Source organism: Larimichthys crocea, chromosome VI (assembly GCF_000972845.2).
Source record: "Larimichthys crocea isolate SSNF chromosome VI, L_crocea_2.0, whole genome shotgun sequence".
Taxonomy (NCBI): Eukaryota; Metazoa; Chordata; class Actinopteri; family Sciaenidae; genus Larimichthys; species Larimichthys crocea.
The window spans coordinates 10,044,217-10,068,104 of NC_040016.1; the positions used below are offsets into that span (position 1 = coordinate 10,044,217).

The window sequence follows — 23,888 nt, forward strand, 5'->3', positions numbered from 1 at the left end:
CTCAAACGTCCGGTCAGATCTGTAACCTTCTGTTACAGCCACTGCTACAGCAAGGTTTCTGCCTCTTAGGCAAAGTTTTGCTCGCTCATGGTGGGAATTGTTGAGCCTCTGTAAATAATTTTATAGTCCACACATATTTAACTACACATATTCTCTATAGTAGCTTTATTTTACACTGAACATTCACAACAGCCTTGAAACGATGATAAAAGCTGGAGCTGCGTGTCCACGATGAAGCAAAGGATGGACGATGTCTGCGTGCTACATGAGCAGTGAGTATAACATAAGAAAGGATCTGTTCCTTTAAGGATGCTTTCATTAATCAGTCCTGCACACCTTGTTTTTTTAAATTATTGCTATTTTTTTTGAGTCCAGTTAGATCATAGCGTTATTAAAAGTGTTAAAGATCTCTCCACGCTGTGGGTGAGAGCAGGATGGGTGCCGTCTTCATTTGGTTTAACGTTTAAGATAATTAGGTGGAAATGAGACAGACCACAAGCAATGAAAACAACAATCACTGAGGACAGCTGCACGAATCGCAGTCGGACGCAGACATTTAGAGGAAACACTGAATGACATCTGCGACACACAGTGATGCGACACCGGACACTTTTCATGCTTTGACGTTTGGTGTGGGTCTTATCTTGTATTTAATACTCACTCTGATCCTGATGAATCACCGTCCACCGTCCCCGCCTTAATGCTCATGGCCACACCGTTCAGCTGATCCGGTATGCTGGGTTTAGCTGGGCCGGCTCGACTGTCACTGGAGGAGGATCCATGCGGAGACGCCCTGCCCGGGGCGTTTCCACAAAGTTCATTGTTGATGCGGCTGAGACCGTTTCTCTCTACAATCGGAGAAAGCTGCTTCTTCTTTAGGATCCCTGCAGAAGGATGAAAACAAGATGTGATGCCATCAAGCTGAAGAAAAAAAGATTCATAATCGATCTTAAAATATCCGTTTAATAATCTACCTTTGTGAGGGTGGGCGTTGAAGCTTGGCAGACTGGGCAGCAGCACCGTCATGTTGTCCTGCGTCCTGCTGTCTGAGAATGATCGAGGGTCACGGCTGAGACTCGGCTCTGGATTGTCCAGAGCGTCCGGTTTCAGTCGGTCTGCACCGGCGAGCTCGCCGTCACCACTTGCTGCTGCTGAATAATCTCCGGGCCAGTACATCTTACTCAAACTGTTGTCTGCAAAACAGAAACAATCAGTATGTGGTGTTAAAAAACATACAGCTGTAACACTGCCATTGCTTTAAAGTAGCCCCAGTTTGTACCTGCCATGTGTTACCATTACACTCCTGTCACAGCACATCCAGTTTTTAAACTAGAACTTTAAATCTTGATTTTCTGTCTCTGACTGCTGTGACTCCAATGTCATGATAACACACGAGAGGCACAAACTGGAGCGAGGATGAGATGAGTTTCAGTACTCTGTGGTTGTGGTCTCTTGCCCCCATTAGATGCCAGGTTTTCCCAGCATTCCTCAGGAGGGAGTGGACCCTCCTCGTCCTCGCTGTCAGAGGAGTGCGTGGAGGCGTACGATCCGCTCTGGTCGTCCTCTAGAGACAGGTCGCTGTCCGAGTCGCTGTCACGATCTAAACACAGACGGAGAGAGAGGTCGATTCGTCACACCGATCGTTACAGCTAAACTAAATCTTAAGTACCGAACGAGAATAATACCATCCGGGTGCTCTTTAGTTTCATGGAAGAGTGACGTGTGGTCGTTCAGAGCGATGTGCGCCTGACTGTTACTCAAACCGTCATCCCTGAAAAGACACAAGACGTCAGTTTACAGCTGCTCCTCAAATACTCAGCATATTTAATCTTTAATCCTCATATTGTTTCCGTACCTGAGGACAAACGGTACGTAGCTCTGCTGGCTCTTGCCGCTCTGCATGGTGCCGTTCAGAGACACACTGGAGTCTCCAAAGGGAAGATGATACAACCGTCCGTCCATGTAGTTTGTGTTGCATTTGTAGCCCTACAGAGACGAGGAGAGGAAAGATGAGTGTTTTAAAAAATGAAAAATATATCTGTGGCTGTTTGAGCTGCTTTGAGCACAACCCTGAGAGGACTGGTGTTATTTTATTTTTTCTTATCGTGAACAAATCCCATGAAAACACCAAAACCAACAATGTGTAATCCAGAGAAGTCTGTGGCTCTCAGCCTACAGAAGGCTAAACTTATACTTTAATTATGCTATTAAATAAATACTGATGAATATTTTACTTTTTCTTATTTTTATAGAATATAACCTGATAGGACAGAGGCCAAAACCTGTGAGTAGGATTTAGAAAACATCAGCAGCCTCATTCTTTAAGGTGGAAATTATGTCTCGACACGTTTCTTTAAACAAAGTACAGAAAGTTACTTGTGATAGTTTCAGTTTTTGTGAACAGCTGCTGTAATATAGTTAAGATGAGGTCATTACAGATGTGGCATTTATGATCCCGTTTAACAATATTTTCATTGTTTTTAGGAAAGCTCCCAACGTGTAACTAAAGCTGCATCCCAGAGGAGCATGAACTGAATGAAGTATTTTCTCAGTTTGTGGTGAGGGACTCACAGAGGCCTTGGATTTGATCATATGATCCGGACGCTTGCGGCTGCAGCAGTATTTCATGGCATTCCTCGCTTCCTTATTGAAGACGATGCGGAAGAAGAAGACAAAAGGACCCTGGAGGACGACAGAGGAAGAAAGGAAGGTTAAAAAAAAAGAAGAAGAAGACAGCAATCAAGCTGTCAAACTGACTTCAGAGGGAATCGGAGGGCTCACCTGCACACAGTTGAACCCAGCAAACAGGTAGTGGAAGATGATCATATCGCTGTTGACCGAGAGGAGCGCCAGAAAACATGTGACTGAAACCAGGAGGAGAACGCCACCTGCGGTTTTCAGGCCGGATCTGCAGAATATGAAATCACACGAGAGAGGAAACAGAGAGGAGTTAATGAGGAGGAATTCTGTGAATCTGAGGATGGAGCCTGATGATAATCAAGCAGCGAAGATGACGTGACGAGAAACAGAGCTGAAGATCGACTCGCGATGAGCTGAAAGTCTGTTTATTTTAACTTTTACTATGCACAATGCTACAGCCCAAAATGAAGACTGTACTGAAACTAATTATTTTCATTATGGATTAATTAGTTGTTAGAAATTGAAAGTTTCTTTTGTCTGACTATATGACAAAGAGAAGCTGGAAATATTTTTCTGGAAAAAATGACTTGATTATCACAATACTCTGCTGATCAATTAACTAACTAACTAATCAGCACACCACTGAGGTGTTCAAAGTTTAGAACAAAACTACTGAAAACCGCTGAGAACAAAATCCAAAGTCAGGAGTTCAGATCGTGCTCTTCAGATGTTGGTTTTTGTTGTTGTTCTTCTGATTTTCTCCGGCTTTTTTTTAAAATCCATGTTAGAGCATCAAAAAGGAACAAGAACATTTTTCAGTTGATGTTTTTTTTTTTATATATATATGATTTATAAAAAGAAAAGGATATGAACAGCACTGTGCAGGACACCGGTTTCTCTTTGTAGGCTGTAACAGGAGGAAGCTGTTCAAATTCAAAAGACTTTGCTGTCAGATCAAATCTTTGAACGTGAGAGAGGAGAGGATGCTGCACTGTGCCCACAAAATCTCTGACAGCTTCACAACACATTTTTCAGTATTTTTTTTAGTACACTAGTGCAGCTGCAGAGGCCAACAGGGGCAGATTACTGAGAGTCTATATTATTAATTGCTGTGGGGAAACTCCAGTATTCACATCCTTTAAATGGGTGTTGGTCGAGTTTTACTGGATTGAGACAAAGCCTCATTAAAGCATTTTAACGGTGCTCGTGTTTGGTGAAGACGTTGGGACACTCACACACGGGGCTCCTTCTTCTCAATGCTGTGGTGTCTCATTGAGCAGGAGGCTCTCGACGACAGGATGTACAGGAAGATGTTCATCTGTGGACGCAACATCAAGACACATCAGTCTACTGACCAAAATCTTACATAAACACACAGTCTACACGGCAGGAGTGAAACAACAAATGTATCTTTTCTTTACTGTTCTGCAACCTGCTGACATTAAATAAGCTGAACAGCCTTATACAGACTCACCGATGCCACCATGGCGATGGGTCCAGCAAAGCTCCAGATGAGAGTGTCGTACATGGACAGCCAACAGAAGTCTGGGTTCCCGTAACCTTCGGGGTCCAGTCCCACTGCCAAACCTGACGCAGACAAACGGTAACATCAAACTCTCCATCAGACAACAACTGCTGAGCTCCAAGTCATATTCCCAGCATGTTAAATAGTCTTTCTTTTCTATGTGACAAAGAGACTTAAGATACTACGAGACAGAGATTGCATGAAGGATCTTTGCGGGCGTCTCTCCGTGTACAGCAGGTACATTTTTGTGTGGTCTGTGGGGTTCATACCTGTGATGAATGCAGGAACTCCCCAGCCAATCAGGTAGTAGAACCTCATGGGTCCGTAGTTGATGTCTCGCACTTCGCTGATCATTCGGTAGATGTGCAGTCCTTCCAGGAAAAGCCAGGAGAAGGTGCAGAGATAGAAGAAGTGCAGCAGGATGGCGATGACTGTGCACACAAACTGCAAAGAGCGGGACGATTAAAACATTAAGAGATGAAAGGAAACGTGACTTAAGTCAGAGAGATTGAAAACTAATTGATTACCGGGTTGTCTGCCTGGTTGATGCCCAGGATGAAGACGAGCTCGGAGAAGAAGAGAGCGGTGGCTCCATTGTTGATTATACTCGTTTTGTTGCACTGCATGGCTCTCAGACAGAGGAGGAAGATGGTGGTGAGGAGGAGGAAGCCCAGCGTCACTCCCACTGTGCTCCATGTCAGGATTTTGATGGGCAGGATCTCTCCGTTCTGACACAAACGTCACAATTAGGAGCGAAAAGTTTGAGAGCAGAGTAATGACTTGTGTCGTTTTGGGCAAAGCTAAAAAGATGAAGTGTCACTCACCTCCCTCCTGGAGATGTCCATGAGCACGGCGAAGCTGGTCATGTGATAACACTGACAGCTGATGTGGGTGCTGTTCCTGAAAACCACCTCGCAGCCTTTCGCTGACCAGCCGCCGTTCCCAGCCCTGAAGAGAAATACAAGGACAGGAGGACAGTGTGAGGACTTCATCCAGTTTCATCATCCCCTCTGTGTGTGTGTGTGTGTGCGTTTGTGTTGTTGTGCTCACAGTATTGTGTGGTTCCAGAAGACGCAGATGGGTTTAGAGCGCTCCTCTGTGGTGACCAGGCGGAACTGCACCGTGATGGGTTTGTCCAGCGTGTGCTGCAGCAGCTCGTCATTGTCGTGGACCGTGATACTGACCACCGGCGTGTTGATGACAGGACGCTTTGGCACCCTGATGACAAAAAAATAAAAATCACATCACCGTTAAAGGATTGTCTGTCATGATAGAGTATTTTTGTTTTCATTTCCACAGCCAGATTTGAATCTTAAAAAACTGACACAAACATTAAGTTTTCCTTTTTATTATGCTTTAAATAAAGGAAACGGCATTGGGCACTATCTTCAGCAGTGTATTCAAATATATATTTGGGGCGCCAGAGACTATTTAAAGCAGCAGGATGACGCATGTGGGGGCGAAAAATGAACTGCAGCGCTCATGTTCATGTAGAGTGGCTTGCAAAAGTATTCACTGCTCTTGGCATTTTTCCTATTTTGTTGTCTTACCTGAAATAAAATCGATTTTTTGGGGGGTTTATATCATTTGATTTACACAACATGCCTCGGCAAAACAGAAATTTTGAGCATGTATAAGTTTTCCCACTTCCCAAAGACGATATTTTGTAGAGCCGCCTTTTGCAGCATCTCTTTGTGTATGTTTCTATAAGCTCGGTACATCTAGCTCATCATCTTCAAGGCAACATTGCTCCAGCATCTTTCAGCGTTGGATGAGTTCTGCTGGTGTACAGCAACCTTACCACAGATTCTCAGTTGGAGGTCTGAGCTTTGACTCGGCCATTCCAAGACATTTAAATGTTTCCCCTTAAACCAACTCGAGTGTTTGCTTTAGCAGTTTGCTTAGGGTCATTGCCCTGCTGGAAGGTGAACCTCCGTGCTCAAATCTTTGGCAGACTGAAAGCGGTTTCCCTGTATTTAGCACCATCCATCATTCCTTCAATTCAGACTGGTCTCCAGGTTCCTACTGTTTAAAAACATCCTCACAGCATGATGCCGCCATGCTTCACTGTTCTCAAGGTGATGAGAGGTGAGTCTTTCAATCGTTCTTACCGCAGACTTCTCTTGTCAGGATCGTAGCTCTCTGGTAACAGCGAGGCCAGGCTGTGGAAGATGATCACACTGGCGATGGCGTCCTGCTGGCTGTCGTCCGGGTGGCGTCGCTTCCTGTTGGCTGAGCGATTCCTCAGCGAGGACTCTGGGAAGACATCCAGGTGTCTGTGGCCTTTGGTGTCTACAGGTGGTTGGAAGACCGAGTCGGGCAACGTGACGGCTGTCTCCAGGTCCGCAGGACGGGGGCCCCTCAGGGACTGGTACCGCGGGAGTTTGGCTCCGGCAAAATTCATCTTTTTCAGACGATCCACAGAGATGACTGTGAGGGAAAACACAGAGAGGCAGAGTCAGAGGAGAGAAGAGAAGAAGCTGCTTTAAGTGACGACAAACAGCCACCCTGCTAATGCGGCTTTGAGATAGAGAAGCTGCTTCAAAGCCGCCGGCATGAATTTATTTCTGGTAGAAAATATTATTTATTTTATTTAAAATCTAATTATATTTGTTTCTGTTCTTTCTGAAAACTGTGCTGTGCTGATAGGAGGGACGCTCTTACTTCTTTCTTGATTAATGTTACAACATTTGATGGTTTACAGCATGATTGATATTTTTTTTTGTTTGCTGTGATAATAAATTGAATATTTGGTTTTATATATTGGTTAATATTGGTTTTACATTTAATAAACCAACAATGAATCAAGAAAATAATCAGATTATTGAACATAATCATTAGTTGCTGTCCTGAACACAGACTGTGGTCTGAATAAATGTAAATATTGCTGCTTGAAGCATGATTCTGCTGAATGGTTTATATTAATTCAACTTTTAATCTTTCTGTTCATAAGGATTAGTAATTATAAAAGAAATTTAGTCTAATTTCTTAATTTATATTAGGACAAAAACATAAAAAGAAGTTGGTTTGTCTTATTTATTTGCGAGTTACTGTTATGTGCCCATATTTGTGCCAACGTCATCCTGTGCTGCATTACGATCTTTATATGCTGTAAAACAAATAATAATCCAATTATTTGACCCCCAGTTAAGAAGCTCTCCAGCCTGTAATGGTTGTCAGCGTGTCCCATCTCACATGCCAAAGGTAAAATGCTCACCTATGTGAGGTGTGACGATGGTGAAGGGGCTGAGGTAGGTCTTCCTCATGTTCTGTGCCAGTGTGTTTGCGTATTCCTCATAGTGGCGCAGCAGTGCTGCCGTGCCGCCCTCCGAGTGCTGGATCAGCTCCCAGTGTAGACGCGTATCTGGAGACAGGATGGCGCTGCCCACACGGACTAAATTCTGTCAGGAAACAGCGAGAGTTCAGTGTGACAGGAGGCCACAGCGGAGAGTGAAATGAAGTGTGATGTGTTCCCTGCAGATGCAACATGGAAGGCTGTGAAGTCCCACCAGGCAGGACTGGCTTCCTGTTTTTACACCAATTTTTGTTTACTGCAAAAGCTGAAACAAGCTATTGTCTCTGTTTTGTTACATCCTGCATGTACAGCTCACCTCAGTGAAGTGGACATCCTGCGTGGCCGTGAGGTTGAAGCCCTGCTGGCTGCTCTCGTGTTGCAGCAGACTCTGCGTGAGCCGATAGGCTACTTTAACGTCGCTGCCGTAGTATTTCTCTGTGTGCAAGGTGGCGTTGGCCAACATGGCTGCAGTCTGCTGAACGTGTCCAGAGTCCAGAAGCGATGCGTTACGGGAAAACTTGTCAGACTGAAGAGAAGGAACGGAAAACAACCATTTAGTAACATGAAGATGCTTCGCTGGTGAAACATTTTGTGTTGCTCTTGAACTGAAATATCTCAACAAGTATCGGCTGAATATCTGTGACATTCTGTAGAGCGATTCCCAGAGGATGTATCCTCATTACTTTGAGGACCCCCGTGACTTTTCTTGCAGCTGCACCGTGAGACACTTGGCCATTAAATTTGTGACATATCTCTTCGGTGTAATAGAAATACTAATGAATCTGGTGACCTTCTGACCTTCTCCAAGCGCTTTTTGTTTGTGTAAATCATATCACATCTTTACAAATGTGTTTCAATGGTTCATTTTTTTTTTTAAAGCTGACAGAGACTGAAGCTACACACCAGGGCCTTCAGCTTGCTGAAGGTAACAGAGGTACAGTTGAAGAGATTTGGAGGCAGCCAGCCTTTGTGCTCATCACAGTGGCGGATCGCTGTGCCTGAGAAGGAGACAGAAAGAGAGAGAGAGAGAGAGTGATCGCATGAGAGGTGAGGAATAGACTGCAGCTGAGACACGGCTTGAGGCGAGTTTCATATATTGCCATTATTATATGGTAATTTGACGAGCTGCCTGAAAAACCATCATACCGAGCGTTCCCTTGGGACAGGGAACTGCTGCGGGGAGACCAAACTTAGTCCTGGGCCACCAGATCCCAGCCTCGATGGCCTGAGGGCAGCTGTCATAGATTACTGAGAGAGATGGAGCAGGAAGGAGAGGAGAGAGACAGAGGGAGATGATGAGGATAAAAATGGAAAATGATTTCATACATTTGTCGCTGTAATGAAGCAGGGATTATAAATTAAGCATCACAGTAATAATATGACGTGTTCTGACCTTCGCAGCCGTTAATAGAAACCTCAGCGAACGGGTTGTCGCAGCGGTCACACTGCCGTCCGATGACGCCGGGTTTACACTGACACTGACCGCTCTCTCGGTCACACGCTCTGGAGAAAGAGCCGACCGGGTAGCAGTCACACAGCAGGCAGGTGTCGCTGCCTTCAGGACGGTAGTGGTTGTCCTGGAAACAGAGAAAGAAAGTGCTGATTAACTATTTTTTATTGTAATCAATTATCCCCAGCACCAGCCTCCCCTCGTTTTCATGTATCCACGCACATTCACACCTTGAAGGCTTTGACAAGCTGCAGCTGCTTGTTCAAGAACATCTGGATGCTGAAGGACAAGCTGCTTAATTATGTTCCCGCCTAAGTTTTTTCTGGTGACACAATGTCAGACTGCACGCCGACTAAGCAGTGTGAAAGTGACACCATTAAAGGTGTTCCTAAAAAGTCAGTACGCAGACGAAATGTGCTCGATTTGTGAGTTCATGCTGTGACCTGCTGAGAATGAAACAATGCTAAATATTGAGATAATTGTTGATCAGGAGTGCTTTAAATGCTTTAAATGATCAAATCCATCGATGCTATGTGAAAGGGTTGATATCACCATGTTACCTGTGCAACAATGGACCCAGTTAAGTTTTAGTTGTCAGACATTTCTAAACTCTAAACAAATAAAAAATTAAATGAGAAAAAATTAAATTAGGAGGTAAAGTGGGTCATCCTAATAACTACTCAAATGATCAGTAGTTTGATCCTCTGCTCCTCCAGTTGTAGAGTCCTCGGGCAAGATACTGAACCCCAAATTGCTGCTGAAGGCTGTGCCATCGGTGTGTGAATATGTATGAATGATTAGGTTGGCACCTTGCATGGCAGCCACTGCTGTCAGTGTGTGAACGAGATATGTTGTGTAAAAGCACCTTGAGTGTTCAGAAGACTAGAAATGTGCTAAACAAGTACAGTCCATTTACCATCACTAGGAGGATACATTTGTTGAAAAGTGGACAAAACTGATGATTTACATTTCATCCTTGAGACCTTTTGGAGTTTTTATGTTCATCTCAGGTTGTTTTTCTTTTGTTTTGTTCATGCTCTCTTTCAGGAAAACTGAGAGAAGTACAGACAGACTGCAGACGGTGATGAGGCAGCTCCAAAAATATCTTGGAAAACAGTTAATTAGATTAAGTATTTAATCTCTGGGAAAACATTGTCTCTGTTGTAAAATGCAAAACAGTTCAGCACATTTGTTTCTCGTTTACTCGTGTAGAGCATATCGTATGTTATTAGTATCCTGCTGCTGCTCAAGTGAGGAGAAAGTAGGCGGGGATGCTGAGCTGGATCTGGAGTGAGAAAAGATGGTACAAACCATGGGTACCATCTGTTATCATGGGGAACGTGAGCTCTCTCCCCAGTAAGATGGAGGAGCTCATGAGGCTAAGCAGGCTGCAGAGGGGGAGAATGGAGAGTGTAGCATCACAGAGACGTGGCTGAATGAGTGAATCAGTTTGGACTCGCTTCTAACTCTGGGCTTTCAACTTGTGAGAGCGAACAGTATTTTCTTATCCACCTTGTATATTGTGAGCTCCTCAGTGTTGGATCAATAAAGAGACACAGCTTTAGACATCTATTTTTATCACACGCCATCATACTTGTCTGTCCGTTACCATGTGATGACGGCGCTCTCACCTTGCACCGACACTCTCCACTCGTCTTGTTGCAGTCAGAGTCGAAGCCCTTCTCTGTCTGACAGTTACAGGGTCCGCAGGTCTTGTGACCCCACCAGCCTCTGGGACAGGGCAAGTCAGTCCTGTAGAGGCACACATTAGATCACATTGCAGAGTGCTGAAGACACAAACGGACGCAGACGTCACAGACGTAGTTTGATGTGAATGTGAAAAAAAATGTACTTTTTCTCGCAGTAATGGCCAAAGTAGTTGCTGCGGCAGTCACAGGTGTAACCACGAGAGGAGCTCAGCTTCCTGGTGCACGTTGAGTCGTGCTCACAGGGGTTTAATGAGCAAACATCAGTGCAGTTGGTGCCATAGTAGCCTGTGAGAAGAGGTGAAACAAAGAAAAACAAGTTACAGTTGAGCAATTAAAGACATAAACATCTGTTACATGGCTTAAATTCATATTTACAGGATGAGGACTGAAGGGTTTTGACATTTTTAAGTGACCCTCCAGCCCTGCAATCAATCATGTAAGCAGACTGACCAGCGAGGCATTTGCAGGAGTAGCTGTCCCAGTCGTCGCTGCAGTAGCTGTTGACAGGACATGGGTTGGAGCTGCAGGGGTCGGGCACGCTGCAGCCCGGCTCCACATTCACCTTCCTCGCCTGAGACAGACTAAGCGCTCCGCCCACACGAAGACCCTGCAACCAACCAAACCAAAAAATAAACGTGTGTACAAAAATCCACAGAAGCACAACACACTTTACAGATATTGTGAATATATTTGCATTCACTACAGGGCTCTCGGATGTGGTGGGTTTTTTTTTTTAATAAGTGAGATGCTCAAAATATGTGAAAGAATAAGTTTTCTGTTGCAGAAGCCCCGGGAATGTGCTGCAAATGCAAAGGCTGTCTGAAAAACACTTTGAGATACCAGTCTGTGTATATTTTATGCAGTAGATGTCTTCCTGCGCTCCACCAGGAGCTCAATAAACCCTTTTCAAACACTGCTGAGAGAGCATGATTCTCAATTCAAAAGGCATATTTTTGTGTTAGAAGTAGGTCGAGTTTGCTTTACCTTGAGACACAGTCATTAAAACAACGTTTATATGTAATTTAAACATCTGAGAAAATGATTTATTCAATTAGAAATTCAAATCTATACGCATTTTGATCTGCAAAACACTAAAACAGTGCTTTATAGATGAGCTGCTGAAGGGACGGACCTGTATGCAGCCACGGAAGCCGTGCTGAACTTTCCCATCAGGCCTTGCAAAACCACCAACGCTCACAGTCTTCAGCTTGGAGTCTCGCAGCTTCCCGTCCACCTCCATACTGGCCTGAAAAGGTGCACGACGCAGACTTCAGAGCTGCAAAACTACAAGAATTTAACTCATGGTGATTTACATTGATTGGGGTAAAACTTACCAGGTAGAGTCCCTGATCTAAAGACAACACTGCTTTGTGGTGGCTCGATGCTCCCCCCAGACTGCTGATATCCAGCTGCAAATGATGCCAGTCGCCATCGTTCACCAGCACTTCCTCCACGCGGGAGAGCGTCGAGTCTTCCCCTCTGTGCAGCCCCATCAACACACTCCCCCCACGGAGCTACAAAGCCGGGGAGAGAGAGAGCCGAGAAACAGCAGGAGAGACAAAGAGCCCATGTTCAATAACAGAGGAGATAAAAGACCACCAAGAACCAGCACTGTATCGCACGATGAACAGAAACATCCAGCACTGACTGTGCACACTCTACTATCAAAGTTCAAACCTTGAATTGGTCTGCAGAGCTGGAAATAGATTATGTAAAATCAAAGAGGCGTCAGTCTAGACGAGCTCGGAAAGTATTCAAACACAGGGCCAAAGATGCCTCTGACGTTACAATGAGCGTCAGATCAGTTTTGTCTCAACATCCTCTGATATTCAGAGACGCTGCTGCAACTCAGATGGCCAACAGGTGGAGCCTCAGTCCTGCAGTGTTTTATCCGTTTGAAACTTCAGGTGAGGACTTCACACGCTTGTTTTCACTCTCTGTTGCAGGATTGCTCCTTGCCGAACAGATGTGACCTTGTGACCTGTATCCACGTGCACGAGATAAAAAGGTGCGCTGCCCTCACCTGCAGTGTGAGGTTGTGCTGCTGTCCGGACGAGATGTGCAGCAGCGTAGCGCTGGCCTGACGTGTGCGGAACATCAGCTCGACATGCCAGGGGACGGAGGCCAGCGCTGCCATGTTGTTCCACTGCAACAGGCTGTTGCCCAGGAAACGCTGTGGGCTGGTCATAACTGCGACAAAGAGAGGTTAAAAAGCAGATGAAATGTAAGAAGTTGGAGGGGAGTGATGCAGATAAATGAGGGGAGAGAGTTTCAAAAGCAGTGAGTCATCAGTAAAGACCAGCATGTTCTCTGATCACGTCCAAAACCTTTCAGACATAAAGACGTTTTACTTCAGTAATCTGTCTGAAGTCAGGTGTACCCATAAAGGCTTTACAAACCAAAACCTGCACTGATAATTCAGGGGAACAAAATACAAGGGTGCTGAGGTAAAAAAATTGAAAACAGCATATGATTAGAGCTGTGATGTTTGAGCTTTCCTGTGCAGACGGATGTATATGCAGAGTTCTACGCCAGAAAGCTGTTTTCACATTCATCTGCAGGAGGGGGAAGGCATAAATTATTATTCAAAGCATTTTTTATTATTATTTAAAACATGTCTGGAGGGGCTCTTTAAACTTCTCTTTTAGTGTTGTGGCAAAAATTTAATTTCAAATGTAGTTTTTAAGCAGAAGGGTGTTTTAGTCTGTGCACTCTGAGGTCTGGGAGAAGCTTTCTGGCTCTTTCACACGTCAGCAGAGTGACACGAAAGGACACTCTGCCCGGCGTGAAACAGTTTGCGTTCTCTGTACAAAGAGAAGAAAATCACCCGATCGAAATGATTGATTAGTGATGGTGGATAAACCTTGATGTACCGTGGGATGCAATGAGAGAAACCGCAAAAAAAGGAAGAAGAAGACGGAAACAAATCCACAAACTGTGCCTGATTAACTTTCTGATAATTAGTACTGTGTGAGCAGTACCTCGTTACCTCTTGTACATGTTGGCCATACTAGGGCTGCAACTAATGATTATTTTCATCATCAGCTTCACAAAATCTCCGACCTTACTCCGACAGCTCGAAGTGACAAGGTTGGAATAGAAATTATTTGTTATACCCATAAAAATCAAATTAAAGCAGGAAAACTTTTAACTGCTTATCAAAATGTTGATTCAACTAATCAAATCGACACATGTGCACATACTGTACATACATAAACAAGTGTATTTTAAACAGGCACCTCTAACAGTGTTGTTGATTGTTCAAGACTGCTGTTGATTATAATATATTCAAGTGATCAGAGCTCATTAAATCACCTCTGGAAATCTGGGCTGCATTCCTACCTCATTCCTCTCACACTGACGTGCTCTGAGCAACACATCCGTCCTTATTTAAATATCCATCTCTACTTTCCCTTTAATATCCGATCTGTGTGAAATAATGCTCACTTAAATAAATCTTTTTTTTTCTTTTCTCTTCACGTTCTATTTCGAGCCACAAACAAAAGGTCTGTTGTTTTGCTACAGTCGTTTAAGTTCCGCCGTCTCTTCTCAAATTGCTGTAAACCATAAATCAGACAACAGACAACAGCTGCAGCGGATCAGGTGGAACAAAAACAGACACTGGAGAACGCGGGGACAGGAAACATAAGCAACCTACTGTATGTCTTCAGAAGTCAAAAAGCAATTAGTCTTAGACGGTTAAACATCGTCTAAATCAGAGAAAATTCAACCTCGAGCAGCTTGATTCTGTCACAAATCAGGCATTAAAAGTACTAATCATCAGGCTTTTTATGGTTATGAATGTCTTAAATCAAGTCAGGTGTTCCAAAAAAATACAGCTGATCTTCCACCTGCTATTTTCAGATGCAAATGCAGCAATTTCTGCAGCAGCGAGTCCCTGTTTCTGTTTCCACTCTGCTCATTTCGACGACAGCTTCATACTCACTGACAAGTTCAGTCTCCGGTCACAAAGACGGAGGCGGACAGTGTCGGGTAAGAGCTGCAGATAAATCTGTGTCAGGTCTCAGCTCATGTCTGCACGTCTCTGCCCTGATGCCCGTCACTTTTATTTCACTTGACTCGCTCACTCACCTCTTTCGCAGTTTTGCCCTCCGAATCCAAGTGGGCAATCGCAGCTGAAGGAGCCCCACAGGTTCACGCAGGTTCCTCCGTTCAGACACGGGTTATTGTTGCAGAAATGTCTTTTGGCAGAGCATCCTAGAGGATCGAGAGAGAGAAAAAAGAAGTTCATCGTTTGATCTACTCTACCTCATTATTTCATCAAAGTGGCAAAGAGTTTGAGGGTAATAAAATATTCGTAGCAGGTACAATGATCATTCCCACTAACTCGACCTCCCTGCTGAGCTCATTATACTCATTGTTATTTTATTTCCTCTGACAGTCTCTCACTCGGCTGGTCAAAACAATAAAACACTGCTTGGCTGCAAAACAGTCACACGTTTAAGAGATACAGTAAAGGACAAGCTTTGGATGCCAAACTGCAAATCTACCTGGCATAGTGCCGTTGTTAGCGATGAAGCTGGCCATGTCTATGTGCTGGTTGTCAATGCGCAGGTTCTTCATGCAGCCCACGAACTGACGGTTGCGGATGGGGAAGTCCTCCGGGAGTTTGGGGACCCCTCCGAGGAGAAGGGGGCCGGTCAGGTCCAGGGATCTAAAAAAACAAAGCAGCCACAAATGTTTTCACATTTCCGAGTTTTGCTCTGCTTTTACATCATCAACACTAATGGAGGACTGGGGCATGAAAAATTCATCACAGAGAGACTTATGCTGCGTTATTTTTTCCCTCTAGAGATGAAAACAGAAAACAAGGATGAACATCCCTAAAAAAAGAAAAAAGCAAAGCATAGCTACCTCCCTGGAGATGTGGAACTTCATTTCAAAACAAGTTTACTCTCTCTTAATGAGCCAAATGCAAAGAAAGTAATCAAGTAAATTACTGAAGTCAATACAGGAGTAATGAGGGAATATGTAAGGCAATGAGCTAAAGATCCTTTAGGAAACATCTTCAAGAAAGAACTCTGCTGATGTACTTCCTGTGGACTTACTTTTTGGATCCCGATTGGCTGCCCTGAGCAGAGCAGGTGTAGTTTCCGATCATGTGACCGAACCTGAGGGCCACGGAGGTGTCACAGTTGTCCACTGTCACCACGACGACCTTCTGGTCCGAGGGGCCCTGCGGTAGGCCGGCCTGGTTTAAGATGGGCTGTGGAGCGAGAGACAAACTCATGAATGTCGAGATAAATTATGGAGCGCCTTTCTTATGGAGAGGTCAAAACAATGAGGATTAAAGACGCACAATGCCGTCGTTGCCTCGACTGTATTGTGCACATTGAGAGAATCTGGAGGAACGCTTGTTGCTGGCTTGGTTGTGTTTTTTTCTTTCCCTCCAACTGAGAATTTAACAATGTAATCTATGTTTTCATCTCCATGCACAAGGATTTGATTTAGCACAGCCGAGCAACAGCAAAAAAACTGTTAATGTAGACGAGCAGAAAATCATCCTATGGTATTAAATTCACTTGAGAGTCGTCAGCATAAAGATCAGAACGCAGCAGAAAAAATAGGTACTGTGCTATTTTTAAGTTGCTAAAGTATTTTGGTCACACAGTATTTATAAATAGGGCTATGTAGTCATGAAACTCTCTCTGTTATTCTGCTGCATTTGACAAAAGGATTAATCCATAAAGCGGCATGGAAACTTCTGGGAATATCAACCAGTGCTAAGCTGTATGCAGCTTTTATAAACCAGATTAAAAACTGGAGCTTTGAAACTGTGGAACAATGACCACAGAAATGATCTTCTGCATCACACTCGAGTTCGATTTCGGGTTATCTTTAGATCGCTGTTGTTGTTGTTGTTGCTGTTGAGTATTTTAATAATTCATATCATAACAGCTAGAGCTGAAGGCAGCGGCTGGTAAGCACACACACACAGGAGAAGAGCTTGCTCTCTGCAGGACATCGTCCCTGTTGACAAAGGATCTTCTTCATTGTCTGAGAAATCAATGGGGGGGAGCAACAAAAGGAGGAGGGGTCTGCGGGGGAGAGAATGATGATCCTGTCAATAAAAGGTTGTGACCTCTTTTCAAACCGGGCGGTTTCTCTGAGGTCATCCAGAGCTCATATTAACCCTAAGTGTAGGTTCAAGCTGGTGTCGCGAGCAGTGACCGTCCTCACTGCCTGCAGGCGAGGACGGGCCGCTGAGCTGTCAGCTGGTCAGACAGGATTTAAGCAGGAATTAGCTCGTCTACATGAGCAGAGATGATACGAGGAATTGACTCATTGCTGATGGATGGAAAACAGACATTAAGAGCGTATTGTCTTGTCTGTGATGTTGAACTGGAATAGATCCCTGCATGAGCTCCAGGAATGATAATTTCCTGACTGCCTCGTCTTTGCTGTCTGATCCCATCATTTAGAAAAAAGAGATATAGTGCATATTTCTATGGGTGGTGCGACGTCTTTAGCAGCCCTATCATAGGAAATCTATTAAGACAAAACACACTTCATCAGGCGGTACTGTAATGACAAATATAATTCTACCCCACGGCACTGCCACAATTAAATTTCTCTCACATGATGTTCTCATAGAGTAGATTAGATTAAATCTCCATGAGCCTCTAATAATATGACTCTGTGAGGCTGCAGTTAGTTACATTCCTGCGCTCACTTTGTGTCTTGTGATCGCAATGTGCTGAGTGTTAGTGATGTGACTGAGATTAGACCAATAATAACCATCTGGCTGTATGTTATCACAACACCTCACCTGAGTCATTTGTGGTGAAACATTTGTGTGATTGTTCATAGAGGGCTATAATAAAACTTTATATGTAATCTAGTGTAAACACCGGTGTAAAACAAAGCACACTAGTAAACTAGTAAAGCCATGCCAGCAGTTCTGTGAGGTTGTATGTGGGCACGGCGTTGTAAACACAGCTGAAGCTGAATATCTTTTCATGAATTCAAAATTTAAGTTTTGACCCGCTGATGGTAAATTAAAGGACCGGTGTGCAGGATTCAATGGCATCTAGCGGTGTAGTTGGTGATTGCAAATGCCTCACATCACCCTCCTGTTACAATACAAACTATGGTGGCTGCAGGCTCACCTTTCACACCCTACCAGGTATGAAGTTCTTACCAAAGTGACTGTCCGAGTCAAAAAAATGCTAAAAAGCCCTAAAAAATAATAACTTAAAAAAAACTACGGTGGCTGCAATGAGCGAAAATGTGAGCTTGAGAGTGAACACGAGCACAAAGAGGCTTATTAACTTTAACAAAGACATTACAATTCTTATTTTCAGGTAATTACACACTAATGAAAACATAGTTATGCATATTATATTCAATTGTTCCTATATTCTGTAAATAGAGGCCCCTAAATATGACACACTACACTTTTAAAAGGATCCACAAAGTTATTACAAGTCACCCTAAGGGGAGCATGAATGTCTGTACTAAAATGAAATGTCAATTTATTATTAATATTTCTCATATAAAGCATTAAAACATAACATGCTTTGTGGCTATCTGCATATCATAACACCTCAGGGAGTTCAGACAGAAAGTACAGGATGAGAGCTGTTTCAGTGTTATCATTATCATGCTGGCTGGATTACTTGGTGGTGACTGAACTAAGTGTTCTTCTTCTATAACAGGCCCTGTTATCAAGCTCTGTTCCCACAGGAAGTCTCACCATTTTCCGTTCCAACACTGAAATGTTAAGTAGACGGAAACAGACACTGTGGCTTTTACTTTTCAGCTGATGCTCCAATTTGTTACAAATTTGTCGATGATGAAACAAGCAAACACGCGGTGTGAATTGCCAAAGGTGAAATCATCCGACATGCTTTTTTCCACGGTTTTCCCTCCACTGTGAAAGCTCTGAAACAGGCAGCGCTCCAGATTGGACGCTCCTTTCACTGACCTCTGCTGTCATCAGTCACGGCTGTTGACTCTCCAATAATGACTGTCTGTCAGGACGTCTTTCTGCTGCACAAAAACCCCTGTCCTGTCAGCGCTGATTGGAACGCACATATTTACTCAAGACCACATTAAACACTGCTCTCACTCGCCGCTACAGGGGATTATGGGAATATGAGTTCCCTGTCACAGAGGGTGACAAGGGGTTGCAGAGGAGGAGCATGGCAGCAAGCAGCACAAATATGGGATCTAAGATTGACTGGAAAAACCATAGCAACATGAGGGGTTGGCCCTGAAGCGCAGCGTCCCCGTTCAAAGACCGAGTCAATACTTCTCTCGGCTTTTCTATAACCTCCTTTCGCTCCTCTCCTGCCTCTGCTTTTCTGTCCTCGCCGGAGAACAGAGAGTGAGGGGCACCTTCCCCGGGGCCGCATCATTCACTGCCCATGGTCCCAAAGGAAGCAGAGCCTAACACAAAGGCAGCGGTCATTGCCATTCTCCACAGTCCCCCACTATCCTGAAAGCCACATTTCAATCTAAAATGCCCCCTCCCTGTCTCACCCTGCCCCACCCCCTGCGGACAGGGATGGGTCAGAGTGGGCCACCATGGGATACCTCCAGTGGGAGGAGCCATGTTTCTACCTCAGCGACTCACAGGATGGAGGAACACGAGAGAGGAGGACGTGGAGGATTAGTTCAGCTAGAGATGGGGGGTGGACCCCGGAAACATTTGGGATGTTAGGACCAAAATGTATAAGAAGCACACCGGTAACACGGGTACAAATAATACAGGATATATTATGATTACCATTAAGATTTGATCAAGTTAGTATGTGATTATTAAAGCTAATTGGATCAGCAATTAATGGGCCACCGTAATCAGACGGGTTAGCGAGATAACTTCAGGTTTAAGCCTCCCTTGGTAATCAGGGTTTCAATGATGGTACATTGCCACGTTCTCATAGAGACATTCAGCTGTTGTAACAGTCAGAAATCTGCTCCTGAGCTCATACTGTACAAACCAAATCATGCAGCACACTTACAGATGTTTAAACTTCCAGGTCAGGAAAACAACAAAAGAGTAATTTGACTTTATAGTATCGCACCAGAGCGATTAAGGAGACTATAATGTCTTCTTGGCAAAGAAGCAACTAGTTTTCAGTCAAAAAAGACGAGCAGGCCCTCCCCCTTCCCCTCCTTGTCACTTCTTCTGGCTAAAATCTGACACAGCCATGTTATCATAGACACTGAATAGAAAATGTGAGCAGCGGGGGTGTTGCCTGGCAACATCTTTATGATGCAAAGTGACTTCCTCAATAGACTAAAAATGTGACATCCTGTGTGTTGGTCCTGGCTGGGAAAAGTACTGAAAGAGCAGAGACAAACAGCTCCATACATTCCCCCACTGATTGAGTTGTTGTCATGTTCTTACAGGGAAATATATTAATCAAAAACATATTTAGTCCAGGCTGAGCGTGTCTGGAAAAACTTCCAACTCTGGTAGCTTTTATTCATTCACCCCCACCTCCCCTCTTTTGTCTGAGTGTCTCCCTCCGTCAGTGTCTAGTTGGCACGTTGGCTCTCTTCCAGATCATCAGCCTGTCAGCAGCGATTCTTCAGTCTGACAGAGCGGCAGCAGCGCTAAAGAGGCACTACAACAAACTTATAGTTTCCTGTCCTCGCTCTGGTTTACATTCTTTACAGCGAGTCCTCTGAGTATGTCCTGAGGACAAAGATTTTTAATGAGAAAGCACGTCAGCTGCCTGTCATCACAGAAACCTTTAGTGCTATAATATTACACCGTCTGACGTCTGCAGCAGATCAATCCTGTGACCGAGTTCATTCTGAACATCTTCGGTAATGTCTGGTATTTTGCTAGTGACGAGGGGAGCAGCAGCAGACAGATTTAATTAAAGGTATGTCAGCTATTGTGTAGTAAATAGAACAGGGGGAATCCTACATCATAACATAGTGATGGTTCACATCGCTCACCCTCATTAAAAGGAATATTTTGACACTTTGGAAATACCCTTCTATATTTTGCAGAGTATTAGACGAGAGGATTGACACCACTCTCATGTCTGTACAGGAAATATGAAGGTAGCCAGTTAGCTTATCTTATCATAAAGATAAGGGGGGCTCTCCAGAGGTAACAAAATCTGAACGTAACCACCTGTACAAACACAATGTGTTGTTTTTAGACTTCAGGTTTTGTCGGTAAAGTGTCGATTAATGCATGTTTGGATGGAGCCAAGCTCTTGGTAAAGCCAACCATCTGCTGAAGGTAGCTTCATATTTATAAGAGTGGTATCAATCCTCTAATTGAGTCTACAAGGAGCAAATAAGTGTAAATCAATATTTAAAATGCAGAAGTATAACAAGCAAGCAAACGTTTATAGATACTGTGACATTAGTCGATAAAGTTATACTTGTTATTCTTCTGCATTGTGAAGAAAAATACACCCAGTACAAGATTAGTGTGTTTGAAGAGTTTCTGTGTCTTCATCGTGGATCATACTTTGTTGTAGTAGTGCACCTCCACCACGTGCCACTGGCCGTCACTGACGCCTCCATAGATGTACGGTGAAACTGTAGTTTTGGTCTCACCTGGAAAACAATCAAAGAGATGCAACAACTGCAAACACACTGGGAAACAAAATAAAAACTGAAACATTTTGATGTAACATTAAAATGATACAGAACAAATAAGCGTTCTACCTGCAGAGAAGGTGAGCTGTATCTGCTCATTGATGATTTCCATGGCGATGAAGTCGTGTTTCTCATTGAAGCGCCCGTTGTAGAGTAACAAACCGTTTGGCTCTTTGGTAGCAAATCTGAAAAAAACAAAACAGATTTTTAATTTAATTAAATTTGACACTTCACAACGATATCACTATTCTATCTGTGTATTATTTGAACCACATGAATTGAATCATCTGACGTTCACCTCAACTGCTGTCCAGAAAGAAAAAAAAAACACACCCGTGAGTCACACTGTTGCACTGGGTGACATTCATTTATAATGATGAACCAGGTCATGATTATATATTTATTTTCACTCAAACCTACATACACCGCTGCCGTAAAACTACTCACTAGAGCACCAAATGTGTATTAATCCACGGCAGGAAATAGTGCTCAAGAAATGTACTATTAACTCATGTTAACCTTTCTAATGAAACTACGTATTTCTTTCCTGTTTTTTTAACATCTTTTAACATCTGGAAGTGGTGCCACAAATCACCAGCCTTTAAAAATAAGGACAACAGATAGTAGACTAGACTTGACGTGTACTGTAAAAGAGCACATGCCTGTACTCCACGTCAACAGAGACAAGAGAAAAGAAAAGAGGGCAGTGGTCTGGTTTGACCCATTTAAATATATATCTATCCCCATCCCCTCACATCCACCTTGCTTTCCTTTCACACTGGAGTGCTCCTGTCCCACACGGTAATACAGCGTGACGTGTAACTTACTATCCTGAAGATGAGCTCAAGATTTAACAATGCGGAGGGTTTACAAAGATCACTGAACAGATAATGAGGTTAATCATGAACACAAGGACAAGTCAGAGGGAAAATAAGTGAAGGAATACAGGATCTGCGTGCCATGAATAGATATCCACATTAAACGACACACTACAACACAGAGACAGGAAACTAGGGCAATGTCAAAGCAGCCGGGCGGGGGGGGAAATGCATTACAGCGAGTAAGAAACAGGGGAAGACCGTTCAGAGTAACGACAGCTTCAAAATATATTTTCTCATGGAGGAGGACACAGACAGCTGCCCGTGCTGTAACCACAGCCTCAGTTTCAGATTTCTGTTTGCATCTTGATGGTGAAACCAGAAACCAGAGCCGCAGTATTACATGAACCTCGCATATTAATGCACATTTCAATACATCTGTGCACACATGGTTCAAACTCTGGGACCAGACGGCCGACGGGTGTCTCGCTGTCGGATCAAAGTACGTTGGGGTGAAGCACATAGTTTAAAAATACCATGCTTTACCTGTCAGCTGTGGTTTGTGGTCGTAAATCTGATCCTGTGGAAATGGGTCGCTGTGATGTGTGAAAGTGTGTTACAATAAAAAAATAAAAAATCCAGCAGTTACTACCAGATTTGTTCATTATCCATCCCACAGGGGACGCAACACTGAGTCTCCCGTGCACATCTGCCAGCTGAGAGTCATGTGCGACTTTCTGGCATCTGTATTTTCTGGTCACTTACTCCATCAATATAAAGCTTCAGGACTAATGAGTTATTTTAAAAAAGTGGGTCTGTGACACTGAAAACCAAAGAGTTATGATGGCTTTCTTCTTCTTCTAACCCCAAACACAGTGTCCATTTAAGCTCTTTCTTTTTTAGTCATTGCAAATATCTACAGTCCCCTCAGACAACATGAGCAGCCGTGAACCCCCAGCCCGCCCACCCAACCTCCTTCAGTCTTCATGGTTTGAGGGTATACTGTAAATGATGCTGTTTGTGCAGTATTCTTGAGCTGGAGAGGAGCCAGGGGGCACGGCATCGCTGACCTGCTTACTGAGGAAAAACGATAATCATGACCTCGGAGGAAAGAGGATGCTGATGCTCCAGCTGATAATAACAGCACAGACAGAGCACAGACAGAGCAGTCACATACAGTCGCTTCTACATATCCAGGAAAAAATAGAGAACGCCAACTAGACTTAAGATCTAGAGTCCATTCCTCCTCGGGAGCCTCCTCGTCTCTGACGGATCGATTTAAAAGGCTTCTCCTCATTGCCCCCCCGAGCCCTCTGAACTATGAGAGTAATCAACCGGAGCTAAATACTCACTCAACTGGCATCACTGCATGACACATTAGGCACCCATCAGTAAAAATAACAACCAGTCTTGCCCTTATGTAGAGAACCGTGTCACGCAATGCTAACATGCTGCGATGAATGAGGAGTGTGCAGTGGGGAGGAAGAAGAAAAAAAAGAGGAGCCAATTTTTACAGCCTACAGTGTGAAGATACAAAAATCTGTGTTAGATGATTCATATATATATATAACAGGAAAAAAAGAGAGGTATTGTTACTCTAATACTTTAAATATATACTGTATATGTTTAGCTCTAGGGATGGTAGTGTCAGTCGATCAATTCACCACTTCGGTCCAATTAAATTGGACAGACAATCATAGTCCCCAGAGGATGAATCTCAATTACTTTGGGAAACCTGACAGATGTAGAAAGGTCGGTGTGTTGTTAAAAGCATAATGCGGAAATGGAAACAGATTTAGAGGAAAAATCATGATGTACGTGAAAGATGTGAGCTAAACGTCCAGTGAAGCATCTGCTC

General features: G+C 43.8%; 1 protein-coding gene across 4 annotated transcripts in view; it reads right to left on the reverse strand.

Moving 5' to 3' along the window:
• The window catches only part of celsr2 (cadherin, EGF LAG seven-pass G-type receptor 2), a 61,442-nt gene that overhangs the window by 2,447 nt on the left and 35,107 nt on the right, over positions 1–23,888 (reverse strand). For all 4 annotated transcript variants that reach the window (XM_019269474.2, XM_027279133.1, XM_027279132.1 and 1 more), the window contains exons 4-33: positions 21,282–21,397; positions 21,082–21,170; positions 15,689–15,846; positions 15,131–15,294; positions 14,712–14,837; positions 12,643–12,809; positions 11,954–12,133; positions 11,752–11,865; positions 11,070–11,226; positions 10,763–10,904; positions 10,542–10,662; positions 8,854–9,037; positions 8,607–8,708; positions 8,364–8,458; positions 7,777–7,986; positions 7,383–7,566; positions 6,277–6,595; positions 5,216–5,383; positions 4,990–5,113; positions 4,693–4,893; positions 4,435–4,609; positions 4,115–4,227; positions 3,876–3,958; positions 2,782–2,908; positions 2,572–2,682; positions 1,856–1,986; positions 1,686–1,771; positions 1,436–1,600; positions 975–1,193; positions 662–884 (exon numbers count right to left, since the gene is read on the reverse strand). In XM_019269474.2, the coding sequence (XP_019125019.2) occupies positions 662–884; positions 975–1,193; positions 1,436–1,600; positions 1,686–1,771; positions 1,856–1,986; positions 2,572–2,682; positions 2,782–2,908; positions 3,876–3,958; positions 4,115–4,227; positions 4,435–4,609; positions 4,693–4,893; positions 4,990–5,113; positions 5,216–5,383; positions 6,277–6,595; positions 7,383–7,566; positions 7,777–7,986; positions 8,364–8,458; positions 8,607–8,708; positions 8,854–9,037; positions 10,542–10,662; positions 10,763–10,904; positions 11,070–11,226; positions 11,752–11,865; positions 11,954–12,133; positions 12,643–12,809; positions 14,712–14,837; positions 15,131–15,294; positions 15,689–15,846; positions 21,082–21,170; positions 21,282–21,397 (4,554 nt within the window). The remainder of the gene's footprint in view (positions 1–661; positions 885–974; positions 1,194–1,435; positions 1,601–1,685; positions 1,772–1,855; positions 1,987–2,571; positions 2,683–2,781; positions 2,909–3,875; positions 3,959–4,114; positions 4,228–4,434; positions 4,610–4,692; positions 4,894–4,989; positions 5,114–5,215; positions 5,384–6,276; positions 6,596–7,382; positions 7,567–7,776; positions 7,987–8,363; positions 8,459–8,606; positions 8,709–8,853; positions 9,038–10,541; positions 10,663–10,762; positions 10,905–11,069; positions 11,227–11,751; positions 11,866–11,953; positions 12,134–12,642; positions 12,810–14,711; positions 14,838–15,130; positions 15,295–15,688; positions 15,847–21,081; positions 21,171–21,281; positions 21,398–23,888) is intronic.